Source organism: Corythoichthys intestinalis, chromosome 6 (genome assembly GCF_030265065.1).
Source record: "Corythoichthys intestinalis isolate RoL2023-P3 chromosome 6, ASM3026506v1, whole genome shotgun sequence".
Taxonomy (NCBI): domain Eukaryota; kingdom Metazoa; phylum Chordata; class Actinopteri; order Syngnathiformes; family Syngnathidae; genus Corythoichthys; species Corythoichthys intestinalis.
This window is the reverse complement of record NC_080400.1, coordinates 24171386-24195348: the sequence shown is the minus strand read 5'-3', so window position 1 is coordinate 24195348 and position 23963 is coordinate 24171386. Positions and strand designations below refer to the sequence as shown.

Below are 23963 nucleotides of genomic sequence, written 5' to 3'. Positions count from 1 at the left end.
TATGATGAATGTGATACTTTCATTCGTTGGTTGAGGCTGTGGCTTAAGTTTAAAAAATTTTTTTTTTTTTACCCAGCAACATAAGAGGTCTGCCAGACAGGCCGGCGTTCTCCAGGTGCAGGACTGCCAGGCTGCCGCTGATCCTGAGCGCTCGAGCAACAAAGGGGGCCGAGTGGTCTAGCAGTGGTGTGTTTCTCGCATCCAGATACTGCAGAGAGCTCGTCTGTGGGGGTGGAGAATAAATCGCGTACTAATAAGATAAATCATTCTTTAGTTTTGCAAAAGCGTTGAAAATGGGCAATGCTAATTTTACTAGCATGTCAAACCGTCAAGCCGCCACTCATGTTGCTGTTGTTCTTGTAGACACTAACTTTGAAGTCTTTCTCCTCGGTTATTCCACAATCGAACATCTTGAAGCTTAGTAGCTATGTAGCTTGGTTGCTATTGATTCTTGGAAATCAATTTTTGAGCTTTTTTTTTTTTTTTTTTTTTTTTTAAATCAGGGCTGATTAATTGACTGTGGACTTATTAGTGCCTGTGTCGCCTGTAGGTTACGAGTTAGCCAATAGAGGGGAAGCGCACACAGTACATGGACTTAGAGAGGCCTTTACCTTTGGTAAAACAAAGATGACATTATAAGAATGCGCTGCAGCTTTGGCTCAGAAAGCATGATAGAGATCTAACAGTTGCTGCCAGCCATCCCAGTCAAACTGGATTGACCATCTATCCCTGTCAATAAAAGTCAATGAGTTAAATTGCTAAAACATGTTACAGTCTATACTCACTATCCACTCCATTCATTTAGTTAAACCTCAAAGACATTTTGGAATATAATTATTCCAGTGATGTACTGCACAACTCTTTCAGGAGAGAATTTCTTCATTACAACAGTTATGATTCATAAGCTTCCTCATGTGCTAATAATCACATGGGGATTTTAGACCTACTACAGTACTAATCATTTGATGACTAGCATTACATATTGGGTTCTGCTGCCACACACATTTACCATACCTCAAGCAAACTGTTCTCTAATCTATGCAAAATACAAGCTGCAGTGGCGGCCCTCACTCACCTTCCTCATCATGTGAGCGGCGGCCTGCCATCCCCGGGTGCCTATGTGCTTGTTGAAAGAGATGTTGAGGTGTGTGGCCGACTCATAGTATTCGATCATGTCAAACAGAGCCGAAGCACCCTGAAGGGAAATGGGAAGTGTCAAAAATTAACTGAAAGGTAACAGAAATCAGGGCATATCAGGGTGATAGGTAATGAGTAATGGATTTTTCCGTTTAATTTTTAAAGGTCAGAAAGCAAAAATCTTACTGCATTGCCAGAGAAAACGGCTATATATGCATATTTTGGTTTTGCAAAATGTGACTACTGCAAGTGGAATTACATACTGTATATGTTTTTTTGTTTTGTTTTTTTAAAAAAGGTCATAAGAATGTAATTAAACAGATAATTTGGGTTCACTCTTTTCTTATCCTCTTAATGCATAACAGGTGTCTAATTGGAATTGTCACTTAAATGCTTTAAAAAACTGCAGTAATGATATTTTGATATTAATGATATTTATAAATATATGTGCTTTGTTATATACAGTGTTGTTAATCTTACTGAAAAAAAGTAATTAATTATAGTTACAAATTACTTCTCCCAAAAAGTAATTGCGTTAGTAACTCAATTACCTGAATGTAAGAGTAATTAGTTACTTGGCAAAGTAATTGGTGATAATTACTTTTTTTTTTTCCCCTAAAAAAAAAAAAAAAAAAAAAAAAAAAAAAACATTGGCCACACTATGTGAAGTTTTTTGTGAAGGTTTTTGGTACAATTGGCCCGAGCCCAATTCTTTACCCTAATTTACCCTTTACCCTGAATCAACTGTAAAAAGTTGTTAAAATTGCTCCCATTATTGCATTTGTTCCCTTCTCTCTACTTTCGACATATGAAAGTTTTAAAACTGTTTCATCATTTAAAGATAGATTCAAGTCAAGATTTTGCCGATTTAGAAGTATTTATATAAAAAGATTAAAAAAAGATAAAAAGTTACTTAGGTTCGCTAGGAAGGTTCTCTACAACAGAGCCGTCCTAAAAAGTCTACTGCTTTAAGATGGCGGCTGTCTACTAACGCATTTTTTGCCATGCAGTGTTGTTAATTTTACGTTAAAAAAGTAATTAATTACAGTTACAAATTACTTCTCCCAAAAAGTAATTGCGTTAGTAACTCAGTTACCTGAATGTAAGAGTAATTAGTTACTTGGCAAAGTAACTAGTGATGTTTTTTTCTTTCTCAAAAAAAAAAGAAAAAACACACACACACACAGGTCACACAATGTGAAGCTTAAAGTGTTTGGGGGACAATTGGCCCTAGCCCAATTCTTTACCCTCCACTTAACTAGACACAAGTGTATTGCGATAACTAGCTAGTAACCTTTGCTATGTGTGGAAGTCATTTAAAGTTGTGAATCAGTCGTTAAAGTTGTTAAAATTTCTCCCGTTATTGCATTAGTTCCCTTCTGTCTACTTTAAACATGTGTAAGTTTTAAAACTGTTTCATCATTTAAAGATAGATTTATGTTAAGATTTTGCCGATTTAGGAGCATTTTAGATTTAAAAAAATTACTTAGGTTCGCTAGGAAGGATCTCTACATCAGGGCCTTCCTGAGAGGTCTACTGCTTTAAGATGGCGGCTGTTTACAAACGCATGTAGTCCTTAAAACATGTTGGCAGTGCAGCAGTGTCTATCATTTGCATCTAGTTCTATAATATGATATCTACCGTGTCATGTGGGCGTAGTTTGTCGGCTATGGCTGCAGTCAGGTATTATTGGAGCCACCTAGCATCGCGGTTGCAACGGCGTCTTCCCCACTCCTGCTCTTCTCTCGTCCCCGTGAGTCCGTTTCTCTCAGACTTTTTTTTATTCAACCAACTTAGTAACGCATAGTAACGCACGCCTTTCCCGCCTCAGTAACGGTAACGGCGTTGCCAAGATGAGAAAAGTAATTAATTAGATTACTCATTACTGAAAAAAATAACGCCGTTAGTAACGCCGTTATATTGTAACGCCGTTATTAACAACACTGGTTATATATTTATTTAGTGAATGTTCATTCGCCCCTCCCAGTTAAAATCTATTGCAGTAAATGCTAAATGCTATTGGAAAAAAAAAACTACTTGAGTGTTATTTTAGCTTTTATTGATTTATTCATGTATCTACAATTATGGAAAAAAATAATATATAAAAATACAATACTGATTAATAATTACAATAATTTATTTTTTTACCCTTTTTAATGGGCAATAAGTCACTTGCCTTATAAAGGGTTAAAGGAATTAAGTGTCAACTTTTGAAAAGCTGTCCACTATAGTGACCACTGTGTCCCTGACAGGATTAAATTCAGATAAATGTTTAAGAAAAAAAGTTTTATTTTTAAAAACAATATATGCTGTGTGTATGGGTACAGAACAAGGGCATTTTTGTTTTGCATTAAAATTCAAATCAGCTGTTGATGAAGAAATGTACCAAGTTGCTATTTACAATGGCAGAAGAGGAACACAAGCAAAGTAAATCAGGCCTGTTACTCAGGAGCAAATTGCTCTTCTTTAAGTGTGTGTTCAGCGGGACAATACTGTGTATACAGGTGTGTTTATCTTTAGGGAGGCTTAAAGTGAGTCACATCCAAGTCAAGAGCAGTCAAACCTATCTGGTTATAAAATATGCCTTTTTAAAATAATCTTTCTCCTGTGCATCGTCACTTTTGACGCATTAACCGGAAGTGTTACTCCCTTTCTCATCACACCATCTGAATCTAATGAACTCATTCTCCACTTGATCTCTTGCCTTGCCTTTTCCTTTCAATCATCAGCTTCTTATTTCAGCGGCACTCATCCATCTCAGGACGAGGTGAAGTTATTTGGTGACTCATGCAAAGACATTTTTCCAATCCTGGGGCTTTGGCGAAGTTGGGTGAAAAGGGAGATGTGCGTTTGCTGCCTCGACTTACTGTCACGACTAGTTTGTTTGGCTGTCTGTGTTTATTTGCAGGATAAAGGCTGCGAGAGCAGCAGAACAAAAGAGAAAGCAGCAATTACAGTGACCTTTTCCTGCCAGTGCAACCACAGCCTAGCCGTAAGCACAACCTCCTACTGTGTACTGTATATTTGCTGTCTTGTGACAGGATGCATCCCTCGGGTCCACTCTACAGCGCCTGTGGCTTATCCCCCTATGGTATTTACATGAGGAGGATGTGGTTTGATTAGAAATCCTGTAGCATACTTGACATCTTACCATTGTGTTTTAAGGCAAGAGTTCTTGAACATCTTACATCAAGTACCACCTTAAAAAGTGCTTAGCTCTCCAAGTACCAGCATGATGGCAAAGAAAAATATACATTAGTATATTTTTGGACCCAAACAAAAAAAAAAAAAGAAAAAAAAAAAAAGTGTAATTTCAATTTTTAAGACCATTTGAATGTTAACACTGCAATTAGATCTTAGGGGGAATAAGGTACTGGATTCACAGATTGAGTTAAATGGTGTTCTTTCTAAATATTTGAAAAGGACCAGTTAAAAAATTAAAGATGAGTATTTTGTACTTTAACCCCTTGATGCCTGAATTTACATTTAACCAGCATAAAACAAAGGAATTCATCTGCACATAAAAATTGTATTACTGTATTGGCCCGAACATAAGACGGCCCTGATTATAAGACGACCCCCTCTTTTTCAAGACCCAAGTTGGAAAAAAGACTTTTTGAACACCAAATTAATTTTTATACATAAAATAATTACAGTACATCTGAAACAAATGATTATAACAATATATTTGAGCGAAAAAGCATGTTATTTTGCCTCATTCAAATCTTAATATCTGAACATTTAAATATGTAAACTAAAGTGCAATCGCATTCGTAAATGAATGGCTTCTGGTTTTTGAAATGTAAATAAACCAATCTATTGTGATTAAAACAACAAAATTACAATAACTGCATTAACCCTCAAAGTGAAGTCTTAACTGTAACTGTAGTCTTGAAAGATATCTGAATAAGGAAAAACATTGTAAAATAAAATAATGCAAACTGGTTAAACTTGAGAGTAGCTGAGATCTGTCATGACAGAACATTGCTTCAATGATATCTGGCGCCATCTAGTGTCGTGAATGGGTATAACGTCTGGACCGCCAATATAAGATGAGCCCCACTTTTTCAGTCTTATTTCAATGCAAAAAACACAGTCTTGAATTCTGGCCAATATCCTCCTGACTACCAGTAGTTCAAATTTGTCCTCTGTACAGGACATTTATAAACCTAAATATCTCCCACCCACTTCATCAAATTGAATTCATTCCTTCTGTGCTCTATAGAGGACATTCAGAGCTTTCCAATGATACCAAATGTGTAGGGGTGGGGTTTTGTTAACCTTTACTTAACCATGGAAGAAAATGGCTTCCGTCAATGCAAGCACGTTTTATGGGAAGAGGAAAAGTAAGTGTTTAATTCTTTTTATCGAACACATTTGGTTTTGAAATGTTGTTGGCGTTTTGTCTATAAGACTCTTAAGAACACATTTAAGTGTTGTTCGAGTTAGTTTAAGTGTATTTTAACACAGTATTCAAGTGTTTAAAAAATGTCCACTGTATCGGACATTTGAAGTACTTTTGTACATTTTACTCTTTCCCAAATGACAAGAAAGGTCATTCTCAGCAGCAGAGCGAATTTTACTGTAGATTGTTGATGGAAACGCAGACATTGAGTGATCTGATGAAGATGATGAAGATCCACTATTTGAGGCAGAAATAGAGGAAGATGATTCAGGGAGCTCTGAGGAGTAAATTCAAGCAGAGCAGACCAGAAATTGGTTTTACAAATTGAGAAACTCCATCAAGCTTGTCAACGACCTTGATGTTTCAGATGAAGAAAAAACAAGTGATGTCTTGTGGAGAATCAGGGCCCTCTTGACCAAAGTACGGCAAGGACGTCCAAATTTGCCAAGATTAGGAAAATTGTGACAAGCAAATCGTTCCTTTGACTGATTGATGCCCAGTGTGCCAGTATGTACTGGGCAAACCAAACCCAAGTAGACTCAAGGTAAATATTTGTCTTGGGTGCACCAACTGGTCTAGTTTTGGATTTTGTGCTCTACCAAGGAAAGACAACCTTCACAGTTTCAGGAGGAAAGAGCATTGGGGAACAAGCTGTTCTTCAATTGACATAGTCTGTTCTCAAGGCACCTGTCCTTTGACAGGTACTTTACAACAATCAGCCTCCTTGACACCCTGATGACAAAAGGACTGACAGCGACTGGAACCCTCATGAATAACAGGGTTCCAAAAGACTGCAAGATCAGAGGGGATGAGCTCTTCAAAAAGAACTAAAAAGGGTCACCAGAGATGGTTGTGAGACAACGCACATCTGAACTTGCTGTCATAAAATGGTTGGACAACAAGCCAGTGGTCATGGCATCATCTGCTTATGGGATTGAACATCAGGGCACACGCAGAAGATGGTCCAAGAAATAGAAAAGGTTTGTCCAAGTGTCAAGGCCACTGGCAATTGCTGAGTACAACACCAACATGGATGGTGTGGACTTGGTCAATCGAATGTAGAGTTTTTACAGGATGGCCCCTCAGACTATAAAATGGACAGAGCGTGCCATTTTCCACTTTTTTGACCTGGCAACCGCCAACTCATGGCTTCAGGATAAGAGTGACTGCCAGTGTCTGGTGAAGAAACCACAGAAGTTCCTTGACTTCAAAGTGCTCTTTGGTGAAGGATTAATTGCTCGAGCCCAAGCAGGACTTTCAGCAAGTGCCAGTGAAGATGACTACACTCCCCCATGTCAAAAATGAAAATAACAGACAAATGCAGCTGAGACACTATGGTGTTGTGCATCTTCCATAGATGGTGGATGAAATACATGCATCAAGGTGTCCCCGATCTGACTGCAACTGTAAAACATACAGTATGTTATGTGCTCCAAATGCAAAATTTCCTTTGTGTTACCAAAAAAGGGAATTGCTTTTGAAGTATCCTACCAAATAAACACAATAGAAGCAAAAGTGAAACAAAAGAAAAGGCATGATGGACAGTTATGTTTATGTTGAAGCCTTTGTCAAGTTGACTCTTTGATATTTTCTGTTGGACTAACTGTTTGACAATGAAGTTCTGTTTCCCATTTATTGGGTTCCGATGTCCACTGTAGAGGACACATCAAAGCTTAAAAACAAAAATAAAAAATGCAAAAATTTCTTTTGCAATATTCTAATTACTTCACATAGATTGGGGAATTTCAAAACAAATGTGATTGGACAACATTTTTTTCCCTGGTAGTCAGGAGGATATGGTAATAAAAATTGTTACTAGAACACATAAAATAAAAGACAGAATTAAAAATGAAAATTACAGCCAAAAAAAAAAAAACATTTAAAAAATATTAAAATGTTTCAATTTTCTTGTAATTCTTGATGTGTACAGGGAGTTCCCGGGTTACGAACAAGTTCCGTTCCTACGATAGCGAAGTAATCCGAATTTCCACTTAAGTCAGAATTAACCCTTTAAAATCCTCTTTCTCTCTCTCTCTCTCTCTCTCTGTCTACATGGGAGCAAATACCATCTAGCTCGTGTGTGCGTAAATCCATTCTTCGTGTGCGCAAATACGGTGATCCTTCGCTACTTTGCGCTTCAAACGTTGCGCCCTCAGTCCAACAGATTTAATTAAAAAATAAATAAATAAATAAATAAAAATACAGACGAACTGTACCGAGCCAATCGTGTAGTTTCACTCTCCCTCCGTCCCTCCCTCTCCCTGCTCTTTGTTGTTCAGGCAATGCACTGGAGTTGATCAAAGTTAACGAATATGGATAGACATCTTCTTTTTGGTCTTGCCACAGATCCCAGGAACCCTGGAAGCCTCAGCATCAAAGCGGTGCATGCGTCAACCATCGTTTAACTTGTGTAAACAGTTGCGGTGGCAACTCATTGTGTGTAAGTGAGGAGCTTGGTGGATTTGACTGGACTCACTCAATGAAGCGTTTAATAAAGACAAGCATTTTTATACTTTATTCTTGTTTAAAAATAATTTTGTGGGACAGTAACATGTTTAAAACTTATAATCATTACATTTGAAGTGCTTAAAAACCATGTATTAAAATAAACATATACTGTACATAAAAGTTTTTTTTAAATTATACTTTGGGGGGGTGAAAAAACATGTCTTATTCGTATCTCTTTCCAATTACATTGAACACACCTCCCCTACACCATACACACCCCCAGACACCCATAAAAAACTTTTTTCTCGTACTACCTGCTCTACGCTTTCTGCACCAAAATAAAAGCATGCATCACAAACAAAAGTCAACATTATAATCAAATACACATTTCACCAAAGGGCAGAACAGTCATATTAACAAAATAAAAAATAAGAGGTACTGTTTACGCCAGGGGTCTCCAACCCAGTCCTCAAGGCCCACTGTGGGTCCTGGTTTTTGTTCCAGCCGATCCAGCAGAGACAGTTGAACCAATGAGGCTTCTGCTAAAACAAGCCACACCTGACTGCAGTCAACTGATTGCACTTGTAATACACCAGATTGGGGAAAAAGTGTTGTCATCTTGTTTGGTAGGAATGAAATCCTGCACCCACAGTGGGCCTTTGTGGAATAGGTTGGGGACCCCTGGTTTACGCGACTTAAAAACAAAAACAAACAAACAAACAAAAAAAACGACTGGGGACAAAATGGACTGGCGTCGTAAAGTCAAAATCGCGTAAATTGGGTACGTCGTAACCCCAGGACTACCTGTATCATATTAACTGCAATTAACGATAGACGGCTCACACAGTTTGACTGGTTTGATATTTTTCGCCGTCAACGGCAGCCAATGAGTCCAACTGAATGAGTTAAATTCAAGCATCAACTTGATACTGTAAATGCACTGTGGCAGAACAAAAACAATCGCTACACCATTTAATTCAGTCAATCTTTCGCGTACCACGAGATGGAGCCAATGTATCAATGCTGGTACTCATACCATACTTTTAAAACCACTGTCTGAATGAATAAATTTTATACTTACATCTTCATCTAAGTTGGTCTGCTCCAGGTCTATTACTTTAAACTGTACACGCTTCAAAATTTCTTCCAGGGACTCGCATGTCTTGTAGTCCAGCTTTTCACCTGCGAAGAAACAACCGAGGCTACTTTTAAGTATTTTGCGGAAAGAACATTTAATTATTTAACGTCAATTCAAGTACAAGCACATCATGAGCTAAACTTGTGACCACTCGTACAGTTTCAGTGCTTACCTTTTAGATCCAAGCATTCATTTCGCTGGGTCAGGTCTTGAAGATCCTGCGATAAAAACAAAAAACAAAACAGATTTTGACACATCAATACCACAGGCTGTAGACAGAAAAAAAATCTAACCAAACTTCCTCTTATGTAATCTGAGACAGACGTTTGCTTGATAAATCTGGTGCTTTCCTGTTTTGTGTATGTCTTTGTACATGTGTATGTAACTGTGAACATTACTGGTTTCGTTAGTGAGCAGATAAAAAAATAAACTATAGTTTTTGCCCAAATTCTACTTTGGTGAGCCACTCGCCCACGCAAACACTAGGAGTGCTGCCCTCGAAACTATGTGGCAGCAAATAGTTGGCTCTCCATCCCATTCAACATGAACTTCATAACCTCTGCCCCTATTCCACACTGCTGGTAATTATCTGTGCCTGGCTAGATGTGCTGACACCCCCACCCCTCCTTTCATGACTCAACAGGTCCTGATTAGCACAGATGATGTTACAAAACAAATATCATATGGCATATAGTGAGGTGAGAAGGTAATAAATATTGAAAGGGTCACTGTAGACTGGTAGTAGAAAGACAGCCATTAGCCGTCATTTACATCAGTGGGAAACAAACACTGGCCATGTGGTAACAAAAAATACTGCACCCTTCATTGGCTAAGTGACAAAAAAAACAACAACCATACACCCATAAAGTTCTGGCGTCCACATATTCGAGCATCACATCTTGGGTCATGTAGGTCACCACATACCATAATTTTTAGACCATAAACCGCCATAAACTTTTTTCACCCACTTTAAACCCTAAAAAAAAGTTGCCCTAGAGTTTAAGCTGAAGGTCATTGCTCGCCACGCTAAATGCTAATGCTAATGAGAACGTGAATGCTATGTTAACGCTCCAAGCCACCTAGCCAATCATAATCGCGTTTGCAACAGCGTCACCACCCGCTTCCTTCCTCCTCCTCCTGCTCTGATCTCTCCCAGGCAACTGTGAGAAAAATCAGACAAATCACACCTCAGTTAAACAAATATTAGTAATACGCCCCTTCGCATCCTCAGTAACGGTAACGACTTTGCATAGATGAGAAAAGTAAATAAGAAGATTACTCACTACTGAAAAAAATAATGCTGTTATATTCCAACGCCATTATTAACAACACTGGACTTTATATTTTTTCTGTACTATCAAAATATTACTTTACCGAAAAGTTTAGGGACTACAGCGCTGTTTTTGGAAAAATGCGACGACGGTGATGGTTGTAACAATCGTGATCAAATTAAAAATGATCGGATTCGTATTCCCATTCATACTGAAATTGCTTTCGCGCATTATAAAGGTTTGATTAAGATTTATTCATTTAAAATGTGATATTATTTCTAGATCTCACCAAACTGGAGCTGGACGAGAGCGAGTGATTGTGTTTGACCTGAGTAGTTCCACTGCCCTGCATTTATTTACTGAAGGTTTAAGGTACATATGCTGCCTGTCGAGAAAATTTGTTGCTTTGGGCTTTTTAGTAATAAGTTCTAAAGACTGGTGAGAGTTGCAGTGGGAAATGCATTCAACAAACAGCTGTTAAACAGCCCTCCATATAAACGCCCTGGGAGTCTGACATAAACATCTCGCCCGAAATGCATACATCCTTTCGGGCAGCGAGCTAACTTTCGCGTGCATAGTATATTCTGAAGAAAGAGTGCATTTAGCGAGAAAGAGGCTGGGTGTGAATTTTGACTAAGCTTTTCTTGGAGAGAGAGAGAAAAAACTCGGACAAACTGTTCTGAGTGTCTTGTTTACATTGCTGCTTACTGAAGTGATGACTCAGCATAGAAAATGCTCACAAAAACATCACAAATATGACTAATTACAAACATGATGGGTGTACAGTATATGTAAAACTGAAAGGAAGAAGGGAAGAAAGGAGGGGTTAGCGGTATGGTCCGCAATACCCGGTGAGTGGAAATGTACCCAGACCATAAAGTGAAGGCCTGACCATCAGCTTAGCAGCGTGATGTGTTTTTCCCCAAGTAACTGTGATATTAACTCTTGGCTGACCAGGCGCAAAGAGGTTCCTTTTTGAGTCTCTCGACTTGCCTGATCCACAAAGAACCACTGAAATTTTGGCCATCTACTTTTTTGTTTATGTTTTAATCAATTCTTTATTGCTTGCACGTGGCTGTAGTAGTGTCAAGTGACTCTAGTTCTACAATCCAAAGGAACTACTAATAACATTTGACTCCATGTGACCTATCAAACATAGCCAGGCAGTCACACAAGAGCATACAAAGCCCTTGGCTTCTCACAGAAGTTTTAAAAGGGACAAATTTTCTTAAAACCTGGTTTAAAACAACTGAGATAAGAATGGCTGTGCAATTTCTGCCTGTTGTGAAGTTTCATGAGTGTAAACAAAGATAATTTTATTCAACTTCTCTCAGGAAGATGTGCCTTAATTGATGGAATTTGATAAAAGGTCAAATCATTCAAATAATGCTTAAAATCCCTCACTAAAATGATAAACATTGACTCATTGGTTGCTTAAATTTTTGTTTATTAACATTTATGCTTCCTTAATTGATATCCAAGATAAGAGTTTCTGTAGTACTTTCAATTTTTTATAACTTACAGAACAAGCTAGCATGGCTAAGGCTAATGACAGTGTTCAGTGGGTAAGTTTACATGGACAAAATTTCTTCAATCCGATCAGCGTTCGGATTAAAATTATGATCGGCTGCACTGTGTTCATGGACACTAAAAATATTGATCCGATTAGATCTTGCGTGTTCATGCATCAGAAAGTCAGTCGGAATAAATTTTTTTGACGTACAGTGATTGATGCTGCTAAATGAAGAAGCAAAATTTTTTAAGAAGGTTTATCGCAATTTGTACGTTTGACGTAGGGCTGGGCGATATGGCCTTAAGTATGTATCACGGTACAGTGTATCACAAAAGTGAGTACACCCCTCGCATTTGTGCAGATATTTAACTATTTCTTTTCATGGGACAACACTGAAAAAATGACACTCTGACACAATTAAAAGTAGTCTCTGTGCAGCTTATACAATAGAGTTAATTTATTTTCCCCTCAAAATAACTCAAAATATAGCCATTAATAGAGGCGTATGAAATTTCCGATTCTTAGATTATTCGCGATTCGGCCGTGGAAGATTCGAGAACGATTCATAAACATCCAAATTCCTGTGATTGAATTATACCAGGTAAAGCGGAAATAAAACACAGTCAGCGCGGTCTTCAGGACGCAATGAGGAACGGAGCGAGAGTAAATATCATGTTCAACTCATGCCGCTAGATTAAAAAAAAAACAAAACAACAATAATAGCTGACTGCGGCCGCCAGCCGCTACAAACAGCGCCCAGTTGCTACAACCATACAGCAACATACGGCTATGGTAGATATCACATATATCTAGAATTAGATGTAAAATGACAGACGACAGCCGTGTTAGACCATATATCAAGAACTAGATGTGAAATGACACTTTCCCGCGCTAGTAAACAGGCGACATCTTAAAGCAGTAGACTTCTCTAGAAGGCTCTGTTGTAGCGAACCTAATTACTTTTTATCTAACAAAAAAAAAAAAAAAAAAAAAAAAAAAAAAAAAAAAAATCGGCAAAATCTTGACTTGAATCTATCTTTAAATGATGAAACAGTTTTAAAACTTTCATGTCGAAAGTACCGGTAGAACTTTAACGGTTGATTCACAACATTAGAATAATTGAATGTAGTTTAAAGCTGTCGATACAGAATGGGGACTTTTGGGGGGTATTTTATTTACTGTTTTTAACGGTTAACTTGATACTGAAATAGTAGTTTGTTTAGCCTGAGAGGATTTTTGAACAATTTTGGAACTAGTGTACAAAAAATTAAAAAAGGGGGGGGGGGGGGCGTTTTGTGGTGCATCAATAATCGATTTATAATTGAATCGGAGCCTCTGAATCGTAATCGAATCGTTAGGTTCCCAAAGAGTCCCACCTCTATAATGCAGTACAGATAAATAACATGATTGTATTGCTCCCATCATAGACTATCAGCCAGCACAGAGATGGCATAAATTGTCTTCTGCGTCCGACGGCTACAATTCCAACAATAGTCTTCACATTTACTGTTTTTAACGGTTAACTTGATACTGAAATAGTAGTTTGTTTAGCCTGAGAAGATTTTTGAACAATTTTGGAACTAGTGTACAAATTTTGTTTGAGGTGCATCAATAATCGATTTACAATCGAATCGGAGCCTCGTAATCGTAATCGAATCGTTAAGTGCCCAAAGATTCCCACCTCTAGCCATTAATATCTAAACCCCTGGCAACAAAAGTTAGAATACCCCTTAGTGAATACGTACATCCCTAAACGTCCAAATTGAGTACTGCTTGTCATTTTCCCTCCAAAATGTCATTGGACTCTCGTTACAGGAGTGCTGTCAGCATTGCTGCAGAGATTGGGTGGGAGGTTAGCCTGTTAGACCATACGCCACACTCTACATCAAATTGGTGTGCATGGCTGTCACCCCAGAAGGAAGCATCTTCTGAAGACGGTACACAAGAAAGCACGCCCGTCTCATCAGAGCATAGGACATGGTTCCAGTAATCCATGTGCTTAGTTGAAATGTCTTCAGCAAACTGTTTGCGGGGTGGGTTTTCGTCTCCTATACAGACCAGTTTGGTCTTGCGCAAGTTGTGCCTACTCTGTCTTCCGATTGCTCTGCTTCTACTAGCTTCCGGGAATAACAGAAACTCATATACTGACGTCACAGGTATGGACAGTTTGTTCCAAAATTTTGGATTAAAGTGTTTTCATGTGTGCCCATCGGATTATGAATTGGTATTAGAGCTGAAACGAATACTCGGGCAACTCGAGTAACTCGAGTTTAAAAACTGATCCGAGTAATTTTATTCACCTCGAGGAATCGTTTAATTTTGCCAGCTCTGAGCATCACGTTTTGCCCGGACTACTTTTAATGTGGGACAACGCGCTGATGTCACGTGCATAGAGGAGGAAGCGATTAAAACAATATAAAAAAACCTTTCTGCAGCCGACAGCCGCTACAAACTACGCCGACATTGCTAAAAACTAGCCCGCATCATGCTAAGTGGCAGCAGGTAGCATCTTATGCGTCTCAAAGATATCACATGTATGTTGAACTAGATGCGATATGACAGAGTCTGCGGTGTTAGTAAACAGCCGCCATCTTAAAGCAGTGCACTTCTCAGCGCTAATAAATAAGATTAACGTTACTGTCACTCACTCACACTACGTTAGCCCTGCGGAGGGCTAGGTTTCTATTAATTATGACCACTGCCGATGCGTGGCTACCGTGTCTTACATACAGGCTTTATTTAATCTGTGAAAACATACAGTTGTAGAGTGATGAGGGTGTAAAATGAAAATATGATAAAGCTAACTGTCAATTTTAGCTCAGTAGTCATTGCTGGATAAAACACCAAGTAGCCCTGGTCCCTAATGTGCTCCAATACAGCAGGCATCATACTGTAATGTTGACAAAGAGTCACCCGCTTCGTTAGGTTGCAATTATTTATTTTTTGGGAACTTGTGGAATGACAACAACAACAGGAAGGCATGTCTCTCGCTCTCCCGCACCTCCCTCACCCCCGCACGGCACGCGGTGCATTCAGGAAGGCATGCAAATATCCGCGCCATATTATAACCTGATATGTTACAATACATTTATTTTGAACACTGCAAAAACTCAAAATCCTATCAGGACTTACAGTTTAGGCTAACTTAAAACTTAACTAGAACTTAAAAATTGCTTGACACAAATGGAAATTCAATTGAAACACATGGGAAAAACACCTAACTTTTAAGTGATGTGTGTTATCAAGCGTAATGGCATTTTTAGGTAAGAAATATATATATTTCTTTTACAAGATCTAAAAGTTTTTGGAGTGAGGGCAGTGAATTGGTCTTTTTTTTTTATTCTGTTCACATCTGAGAGGCAATTGTTGGCTGTTTTCAACAATGTACATAGAAAATAAAGACATTGATTGACTGAAATTGGTTCAATATTAGATGAAATGTTTTATTTTCTCATGTATATTTATAATTGCTCTTTACCTAAAAAATATACGTTTTATCCGATTACTCGATTAATCGATAGATTTTCAGTCGATTACTCGATAACTAAAATACTCAATAGCTGCAGCCCTAATTGGTATAAACCACCCTTCTCTATCGGAATAGAATCTTGATCGGAATGTGCTGGATTGGGTTAGAATATTATGAATAGGGTGTGTACATGAAGCATTTTATTCTAACCAGGCTTTTAATCCGAATAAAAGAGTCCATGTAAACATAACTAGTGATGCTTATCAAACTGAGGGTCAAGGTGAACATGCGACAGTTACTTGATTGAAACATAATTCAAAGTGACAACAGGTGGAAAGAAAATATATCCTGTCAACCAGTCATGTCTCTCCAGGGTTCTCCCAGTGGTTTAGTGGTTTCTTGCCCCCTAGCCAGACTAAAACAGTCCGACAAAAGTACACATACAGTATTTAAACTACGTCTAGTGATACATTTGAAAGCGCGATGGCAACATCTTACAGTTGTTATGTTATCAAACCTGCAATTGCACTGAATCACGTTGTATTATTGTTGGTTAAAACTGGATTTCAAAACTGACTTTTTGTTAGACAGTTTTCAAGTTTTCAGGGGGCAAACCTGCTTTCAGGAAAACTACGAGATAAATTTTTTTAGTTAAATAGAGGAGCATCCCGACCTGATGTATGAGTACTACATATACACAGAAAGTTGCTCAACAAAGAAGAGGAATATGTAAAATTGCAGACAAATATAGTCAGATACAGTTAGAGATGAAAGAAGAGCCAGTCAACAATTTTCTTCCGGTTCTGAAGAACTGTTCATGTTCTCCATCGTTTTTCAAAAAATTAAGAAAGTTGGGTGACTTTAAATCATTAGTTTTTTAATTCTTGAATTGGGGGCCCCAAGATGAATTGAATTTTGGACTCATGTTCCAAAGAAATAGTATTCTTAAGAACAGGAAACTTCCAGCAAACTCATTTTCACCCATGGTGATCATGTGTACTACTTCAAATACAAAGCCAATCATCGCTCCAATGGATTTGAGGAACTGCTCCTACAGAGGGATTATCGGACACATGACTGCTGGTTAACCCGCAAGACTCTCTACTGGGTTTATCGACACCGTATCTAATGGAAATAATCACAATGGGGAAAACAGTTTAGGATTGATTCTTAAAAGCACAATTAGCATCGAATTGCTTTGTTCCTGTCAATCCAGGTTAACCACAACTAGATCAGAAAATATCTCAATTTGTCTTTTTATTGCCATCCGTTTGAAAAAAAGACATCTAAGGTTAGACATGGTTTCGGAGAAAGGATTGAAACATGCTGTCCAGCTATGTAGTTCTTATTGCCGGCTGAGGTAGCTGTCAGAGTCGTCAAGTCGTGCTGACACCCACGCCGGTAAGCAGTAGCAATTGCTAGCTACAGGACAGCAGAGTCAGCAGGACCATAGACAGCAGTAAATTACAGTTGGGTACATCAAATTAGAGGCTAAATGGAATCAAGAAAAAAATAATTGGAGTTCAGCCAGATGGGGGTGTGATTACGTACAAGGAAGCATGTAACATAACTCCCAGTCGCTTTTCATCCACGTGGTTTTGCACTGGGTTTTATCTCTACACATACATAAATACATACATACAGTACCGTATATAATAACATGATCTACATCATCTACATAACAGAACCTATGTGTGTGTGTTGGGAATCTATGTTTGGGTTGAAGTTTTCCTCACCTGAATCTGTTTGAGCACTTTGGAAATGGGTTTACAGTTAAGCTTCTGACAGGCCTGTTTATATGAGGACAGGATGTCGTCCACTGTCACATTCTGAGCTGGAAAACAAAAAAACCCAAACAATTTCATTTCGTTTGTATTGCATTGTCAAAAACAGTTTCCAGATACCAAACGTTTCTACCTTAGATACAGTACATAGAACTAAACACAAAAGGCATTTATGAAAGAAAAAAAAACTGCCAAAAGACTGCTGTGTTCACCAAGGAAGTAACTGGCCTTATAAATCCCGTATTGGCCCAAATATAAGACAGTGTTTTTTGCATTGAAATAAGACCGAAATAGTGGGAGTCGTCTTATATTTGGGGCCTAGACATAATACCCGTTCACGACGCTAGATGGCGCCAGATATCATTGAAGCGAATGCCGAACTTGAGGAGTAATGTTCTGTCATGACAGATCTCAGCTACTCTCAGGTTTAACCAGTTTGCATTATTTTATTGCAATGTTTTTCTTTAATCAGATTTGTTTCAAGACTACGGTTACAGTTATACCTCACTTTGATGGTCAATGCAGTTATTGCAATTTTGTTGTTTTATCACAATAGATTGGTTTATTTACATTTCAAAAACCAGAAGCCATTCATTTACGAATGTGATTGCACTTTAGCTTACATATTTAAATGTTCAGATAGCCACACGTTTGCCAATCGACATATGCTATTGTTTAGCCACAACTAGATTTATTACTAGGGGTGCACGACATCAATAACTTACTGCTCTTCAAAGCAGATACCGATAACCGATAATAAATATATGATTTTTGTATATGTATATTTTTGTAATGTATATTCACCTGAGTTTTTGAACACCTGGAGGTTTAAAAAAAAAAAAAAACTAGCAGTGGATTCAACATAGATTTGCCTTTGACCTAACCAGATTTTTCATAATGACATGAACATTATTATAATGAACAAAACAAAGACGAGAACAGTCTTGACTTCAAATAAAGTGCCAATATTTATTTTTATAAATAACTATAATTTGAGTCAATCACAATCAATTAGTCAATATAATTGACGATGTGTTTCCTGAACAATGAGCACTGAACTAAAACAAACCCAACAGGTATTGTGCTTAGTCATCAGATAAAAATATTTGGTGCTACAGAAGAGGAGACTTGTGTCCTTGGTCCATGAAACAACTTTCTTAACCTAAGAGACAGGACAGCAAGCCTATCAATAACCAAAAGGCCTCTCAATAACTTACTAAATTATAACTAACACTGTAAAATGCAAACATTATATAGTAAGGTTCATCACTTATTCCTCATAACAAAAATATGGTAGAAGAAAAAGGATTAATGGCTTGCCTTATAATAATCAAGATAAATTGAATTAATATTAGTTTGAATTACTCATGCCTTCGAATAATCACTGTACTCCTACCGCTGAACATTACTGTGTTGACAGTGATACATTTTCGGGAAGAAAAAAATTGAGTTGACCGAGTTTAATTCAAGAAGTAATGCTCTTCTGATATTGCTAAAAACATGAGACGTATGCTACAATCTGGAGTAACTGCAAATAGCATGAAGCACTCATTGACTGTGGTTAGGAAAGAGATGCCTCTCTTTAACGTGTCAGTTCAACTTTCAGTGGCAATCAGCATTCTGGACCATCAGGTGAAAGTTTGCATCAACTTATCAGTCAGGTTCCATTCCCATTGTACTGTGTCCTGACAGTGCCATCAGTCATCCAACTTATTTTGTAGTTCAACCACACACAGCTGCAACATGTGACCAAAAAGCATTCAGGACCTAGAACAAACATAATTAAAGCTGCAGTCATGATGAATGGGTCAGCAAACTCGAGAGAACATAGTCTGCGAGAGTTTGATCAAAGAGGCACGCGAGACGATTTGGAGTAACTTGTTTCGGGTTATATAGCGAGTTATCAAGTGTTTTGAGTTTTATAGCAAGTCATCAAACTGTGTTTCCAGGCGGATGAAAACTCACATTTTTCGCAATTTATAGTCAACCATCTGTTGTGTAGAACAGTGAACAACCGCTCCATCGCAGCTCATCGTCCTGCGCCACTGCTATATGATGAATTTTACACGTTCTTTTAAAAGACTGAAGAACTGTGAAGTCTGCACTCCAGTATTAGTTGTTGCTGTTGTTGTTGTCCTAATTCTCCTTGTAGACACAAATTTTGAAGTCTTATTCTGCTGTCATTCTTGAACCGATTGTTCTGAAACTAGCGATGTAGTATGGGCCAGTAGTGAGAGATTATCGGAGCCCGATTTTGTTTTTTTAAAGTTGTTTTGAGGCTGATTAACTAATTGCGGACATTATTACAGCTGTAGGTTACGGGTTAGCCAGTAGAGGGCATGTGCGCTCTTTGTCGCAGCCTTCAGCCTGTATTGTGCTGTAGCACACTCATGCTTGTATGTAAGAGGGTTAATTTATTTTCAGCCTATCAATTACATATTTTTGCTTTTTATAGTCTGGCAGGGCCTGAGACTTACACTCAGGTGCGACGTGTGTTTTTTTCAACATCGACATCAGCGAGAAAGACGCTTTAGACGTGCCCTCTACTTTTAGAGTTGACAGAGTTTTTCAGAAATCTTACAGAAAATAAAGGCTTTATTGTGATTTGGAGTCAAATCGAGACTTTGGCAAAGAATTTATGTTGTTTAGGCAACAGTTTCCTGAATAATTTGTTATGTTAACAAATGCCTATATAACCTGTTGTTATCCATTTTACAATGAATGCTATGTTTGTATTCCCCGCAAGTAAGACTTTCACGCCAGTGCAAGTTTTCTTTCTCCTTTGTGCATTATTTTTTGGCTGGTGCGACTTATACTCGGGTGCGACACATAGATCGAGAACTACGGTAAAGCTAATAAAAAGGTTGCACTGTATTTGCATGGTTTTGTTTGTAGCGTGCTGGCTTCTTAGCTTGAATGGTACAGCATGTTCCAGTGAACATTAAGTCCTTGGAATACAGTTATTGTTCCGTGTTCAGGTGGCACAAGTGTGTGCAAACACTTCCAGAGGGAAGGTGGTGTTTGCTGACTGGTGGTCTCTTGTTTACCCCGCAGCATTTTCACACATAAACCTCACTGATTGGAGTAGGTGAGTGTCGGCCTGAGTAAGAGCGAGAAGTTTTGAACGTTCTAACTTTGTGACATCTTCGGTAAAGGCAAAATAGCAAAAAGATAGCAGCACTTAGTCAAATACTTAGTAAATAACCAGTCAGAGTTGCAGCCTGGCAAGATCATTAAAATGTGAGCGCTACGCTGTTATTTCTGTCTTTTGTTTTTACCACTTCCTTCTCTGCTGCTGGTACATGCCGGGAGGGAGTGGCAACAGGGAGGAGGGGGAAATGGCTGCTCCAAACATCTTTGAAATCATTCTTGGGGGACGCAAAGAGATGATGATAAACATGAAGGCTTATTCCCATTGAGTTTAAGGCCTAGATGCTGACAATGTCTACAAAGACGAACTGCAATCCCAGTTTAAGAGGCTTAAACTCAGGTCAATGTGGGTCTAAAGATAAATCTGCAGGAAGGGAAGCAAGCATCAATCTTTTATTTATTTTTTTATTGTTCAACATGACCATTCATTTCTTGAAATTATTTCTAGGAATGACACACCTTCCATCTCACCTTTTGTATGAAGCTTTAAGTGTTAAAAAAAGAAAGCAATGCCATTGAAATAACCAAGGGACAGTTCTGGCAGTGCCTCTGTTGCATGTAAGCGACTGTGGAACTGCCAGTCAAAAGTAGTGGTGACTTGGGGCAAACAAAAACTGCGGGCAGCAGGGGAGCTTGACCTGCCATTTATTATGACTCAATTATTACAGCTAAGAAGCCAGTATAGCTGGTGCATGCACATTATTTTGAGCCTTGCTGCCGTATATAAAATCCAAACAAAGACACATTTTTAAATTTTGGCGCCAAGTTTGTGATATGTTTTGTAACTCTTTTTCAGGCACACATTTAACTAATTGGCTGCCGTTGACCGAGTAAGACATCTATTATAAATGCGAGAAATTTCTTGTCAAAACCGTTAATGGCGTTGAAAGATGAACATTAGTATCTAGTCCTCCCATTTTAAATGCATTTGACGTCTATTGTCAAAAGATGACAATAAGTTAAATACTATTAATTTAAAAATAATAATTATTAGTGCTATTGGAGCCATAACCAGTGTGTATTTGTGTTTCTATTCATTTTAAAATTTGTTTTTATGAACATTTTATTCCTTTTTTTAAATTGTATTTTTCATTAAAAATTTATATAAAATAAGGTTTAAAAATACAACAATGATTCTTAATAAAAAAATATATATATATAATAATTGAGACCTGGCGTCCTGCAAGTGGGCATCAAATTTCAGGCCATAATGATGTATTCTACATCGCTGTTTTTCAACAGGTGTGTGTGTAACGGCCGTGAGAGATCATCAGGTGTGCCGCGAGAAATTACACATAATCGCTTTTTTTTTTTTCACGTCGTCGGGCGGAGTTGCTGTAAGAAGGAAGAAGTAGGTAGAAGATTGTGGTCGTGTGCAGATGAGCGAAGTATTGCTCGTGTTGCGTTCAAGAACAGCTCGGATTTCTAGCCATCAGCCACCTTGCTGTCCGCGACAATGTGGACTCCTGCACGTCTACTGTATATCATTTGATTAGACTCGTCAAGTGTCGATATACATGAAAGTGCCCTTTCCATTTTATCCATATGTGACGAAGGTCAATCCTCCCCGTACTTCATTCCAACACATTGTCGAGGACAGCAGGGTGGCTGATATCTGGAAATCCGAGCAATACTTGAACGCGACACGAGTAGTTGCCGTCGCTTCAAAACAAGTCGATGGACTTTTTTTGTTTCAGGCATGTTCTAAGTAACAATGAAGATAAAATAAATGACTACTTCCTTTGAACTGTACAACTGTACGCTTAAGTATAAAATTTGTTGAAAGCTTCCGAGTATAAAACAAAATTATTTTCTCAGTACAAAAATCAGGCAAAGTCCTGTTCAATCAAATAAAAAAGTGCTGCTGATTTTTCCTCTGTCGGCAAAGTGCTGATACAAATTGTGTCAATGACTCATTTATTTTTTTTCTAAACAAACTAAACAACATTTGATTACAAATGGAAAAAAAAAAACATTTCTCAAGCTAATTGTAACTCATTTTTGTTGAAGTCAATATATATTCATTAATGATTAATAAAACGATAATTAATGAATAAAACATTGATGTTTTGGGACGCGCTACTCTTAGTGTCCGACACTTATGGTGTCTGTGTGAAAACTGCCACTGGACTTCAGTTCTGCTTAGCTTAGCTTGCGCTAATAATAGATTTTAATGGGGAAAAAATGCATAAAAATAAAACCCGAAACGGTACGCAAGTGAACTGAACCGAACATGCAAAACAAAAAACGGTTCAATATATCCATGTGATATGTTACACCCACGCATGGAGTATTAAATCTGCTTAACTGCTAAATTTATCCCGTTTAACATTTGTGCTTTTATGGTGCAAATAACATGATACGAGACTACATTATACAGTGGGGCAAATAAGTATTTAGACAACCACTAATTGTGCAAGTTCTCCCACTTGAAAATATTAGAGAGGCCTGTAATTGTCAACATGGGTAAACTTCAACCATGAGAGACAGAATCCCCCCCCCCCCCCAGAAAATCACCTTGTTTGATTTTTAAAGAATTTATTTGCAAATCATGGTGGAAAACAAGTATTTAGTCAATACCAAAAATTAATCTCAATACTTTGTTATGTACACTTTGTTGGCAATAACGGAGGACAAACGTTTTCTGTAATTCTTCACAAGCTTTTCACCCACTGTTGCTGGTATTTTGGCCCATTCCTCCATGCAGATCTCCTCTAGAGCAGTGATGTTTTGGGGCTGTCGTTGCGCAACACGAACTTTCAACTCCCTCCAATGATTTTCTATGGGGTTGAGATCTGGAGACTGATTAGGCCACTCCAGGACCTTGAAATGCTTCTTACGAAGACACTCCTTTGTTGCCCGGGTTGTGTGTTTGGGATCATTGTCATGCTGAAAGACCCAGCCACGTCTCATCTTCAATGCCATTGCTGATGGAAGAAGATTTTCACTCAAAATCTCTCAATACATGGCCCCATTCATTCTTTTCTTTACACAGATCAGTCGCCCTGGTCCCTTTGCAGAAAAACGGACCCAAAGCATGATTTTTCCACCCCCATGCTTCACAGTGGGTATGGTGTTCTTCAGATGCGATTCAGTATTCTTTCTCCTCCAAACACAAGAACCTGTGTTTCTACCAATAAGTTATATTTTGGTTTCATCTGACCATAACACATTCTCCCCGTCCTCTTCTAGATCATCCAAATGCTCTCTAGCGAACCGCAGACGGGCCTGGACGTGTACTTTCTTCAGCAGGGGGTCACGTCTGGCAGTGCAGGATTTGAGTCCCTGGCAGCGCATTGTGTTACTGATAGTAAGTAGCCTTTGTTACTGTGGTTCCAGCTCTTTGTAGGTCATTCACTAGGTCCCCCCGTGTGGTTCTGGGATTTTTGCTCACTGTTCTTGCTATCATTTTGACGCCACGGGGTGAGATCTTGCATGGAGCCCCAGATCAAGGGAGATTATCAGTGGTCTTCTATGTCTTCCATTTTCTAATAATTGCTCCCACAGTTGATTTCTTTACGTCAAGCGTTTTACCTATTGCAGATTCAGTCTTCCCAGCCTGGTGCAGGTCTACAATTTTGTCTCTGGTGTCTTTCGACAGCTATTTGGTCTTGGCCATAGTGGAGTTTGGAGTGCGACTGACTGAAG

The 23963-nt window shown here is 38.4% G+C and overlaps 1 protein-coding gene across 1 annotated transcript in view; it reads right to left on the bottom strand.

The window, feature by feature from the left end:
• The window catches only part of ppp1r37 (protein phosphatase 1, regulatory subunit 37), a 66838-nt gene that overhangs the window by 22142 nt on the left and 20733 nt on the right, over nt 1-23963 (bottom strand). Inside the window, exons 2-6 of the mRNA XM_057838533.1 lie at nt 17118-17215; nt 9301-9346; nt 9072-9172; nt 1076-1195; nt 73-223 (exon numbers count right to left, since the gene is read on the bottom strand). Coding sequence (XP_057694516.1) covers nt 73-223; nt 1076-1195; nt 9072-9172; nt 9301-9346; nt 17118-17215 — 516 coding nt within the window. The remainder of the gene's footprint in view (nt 1-72; nt 224-1075; nt 1196-9071; nt 9173-9300; nt 9347-17117; nt 17216-23963) is intronic.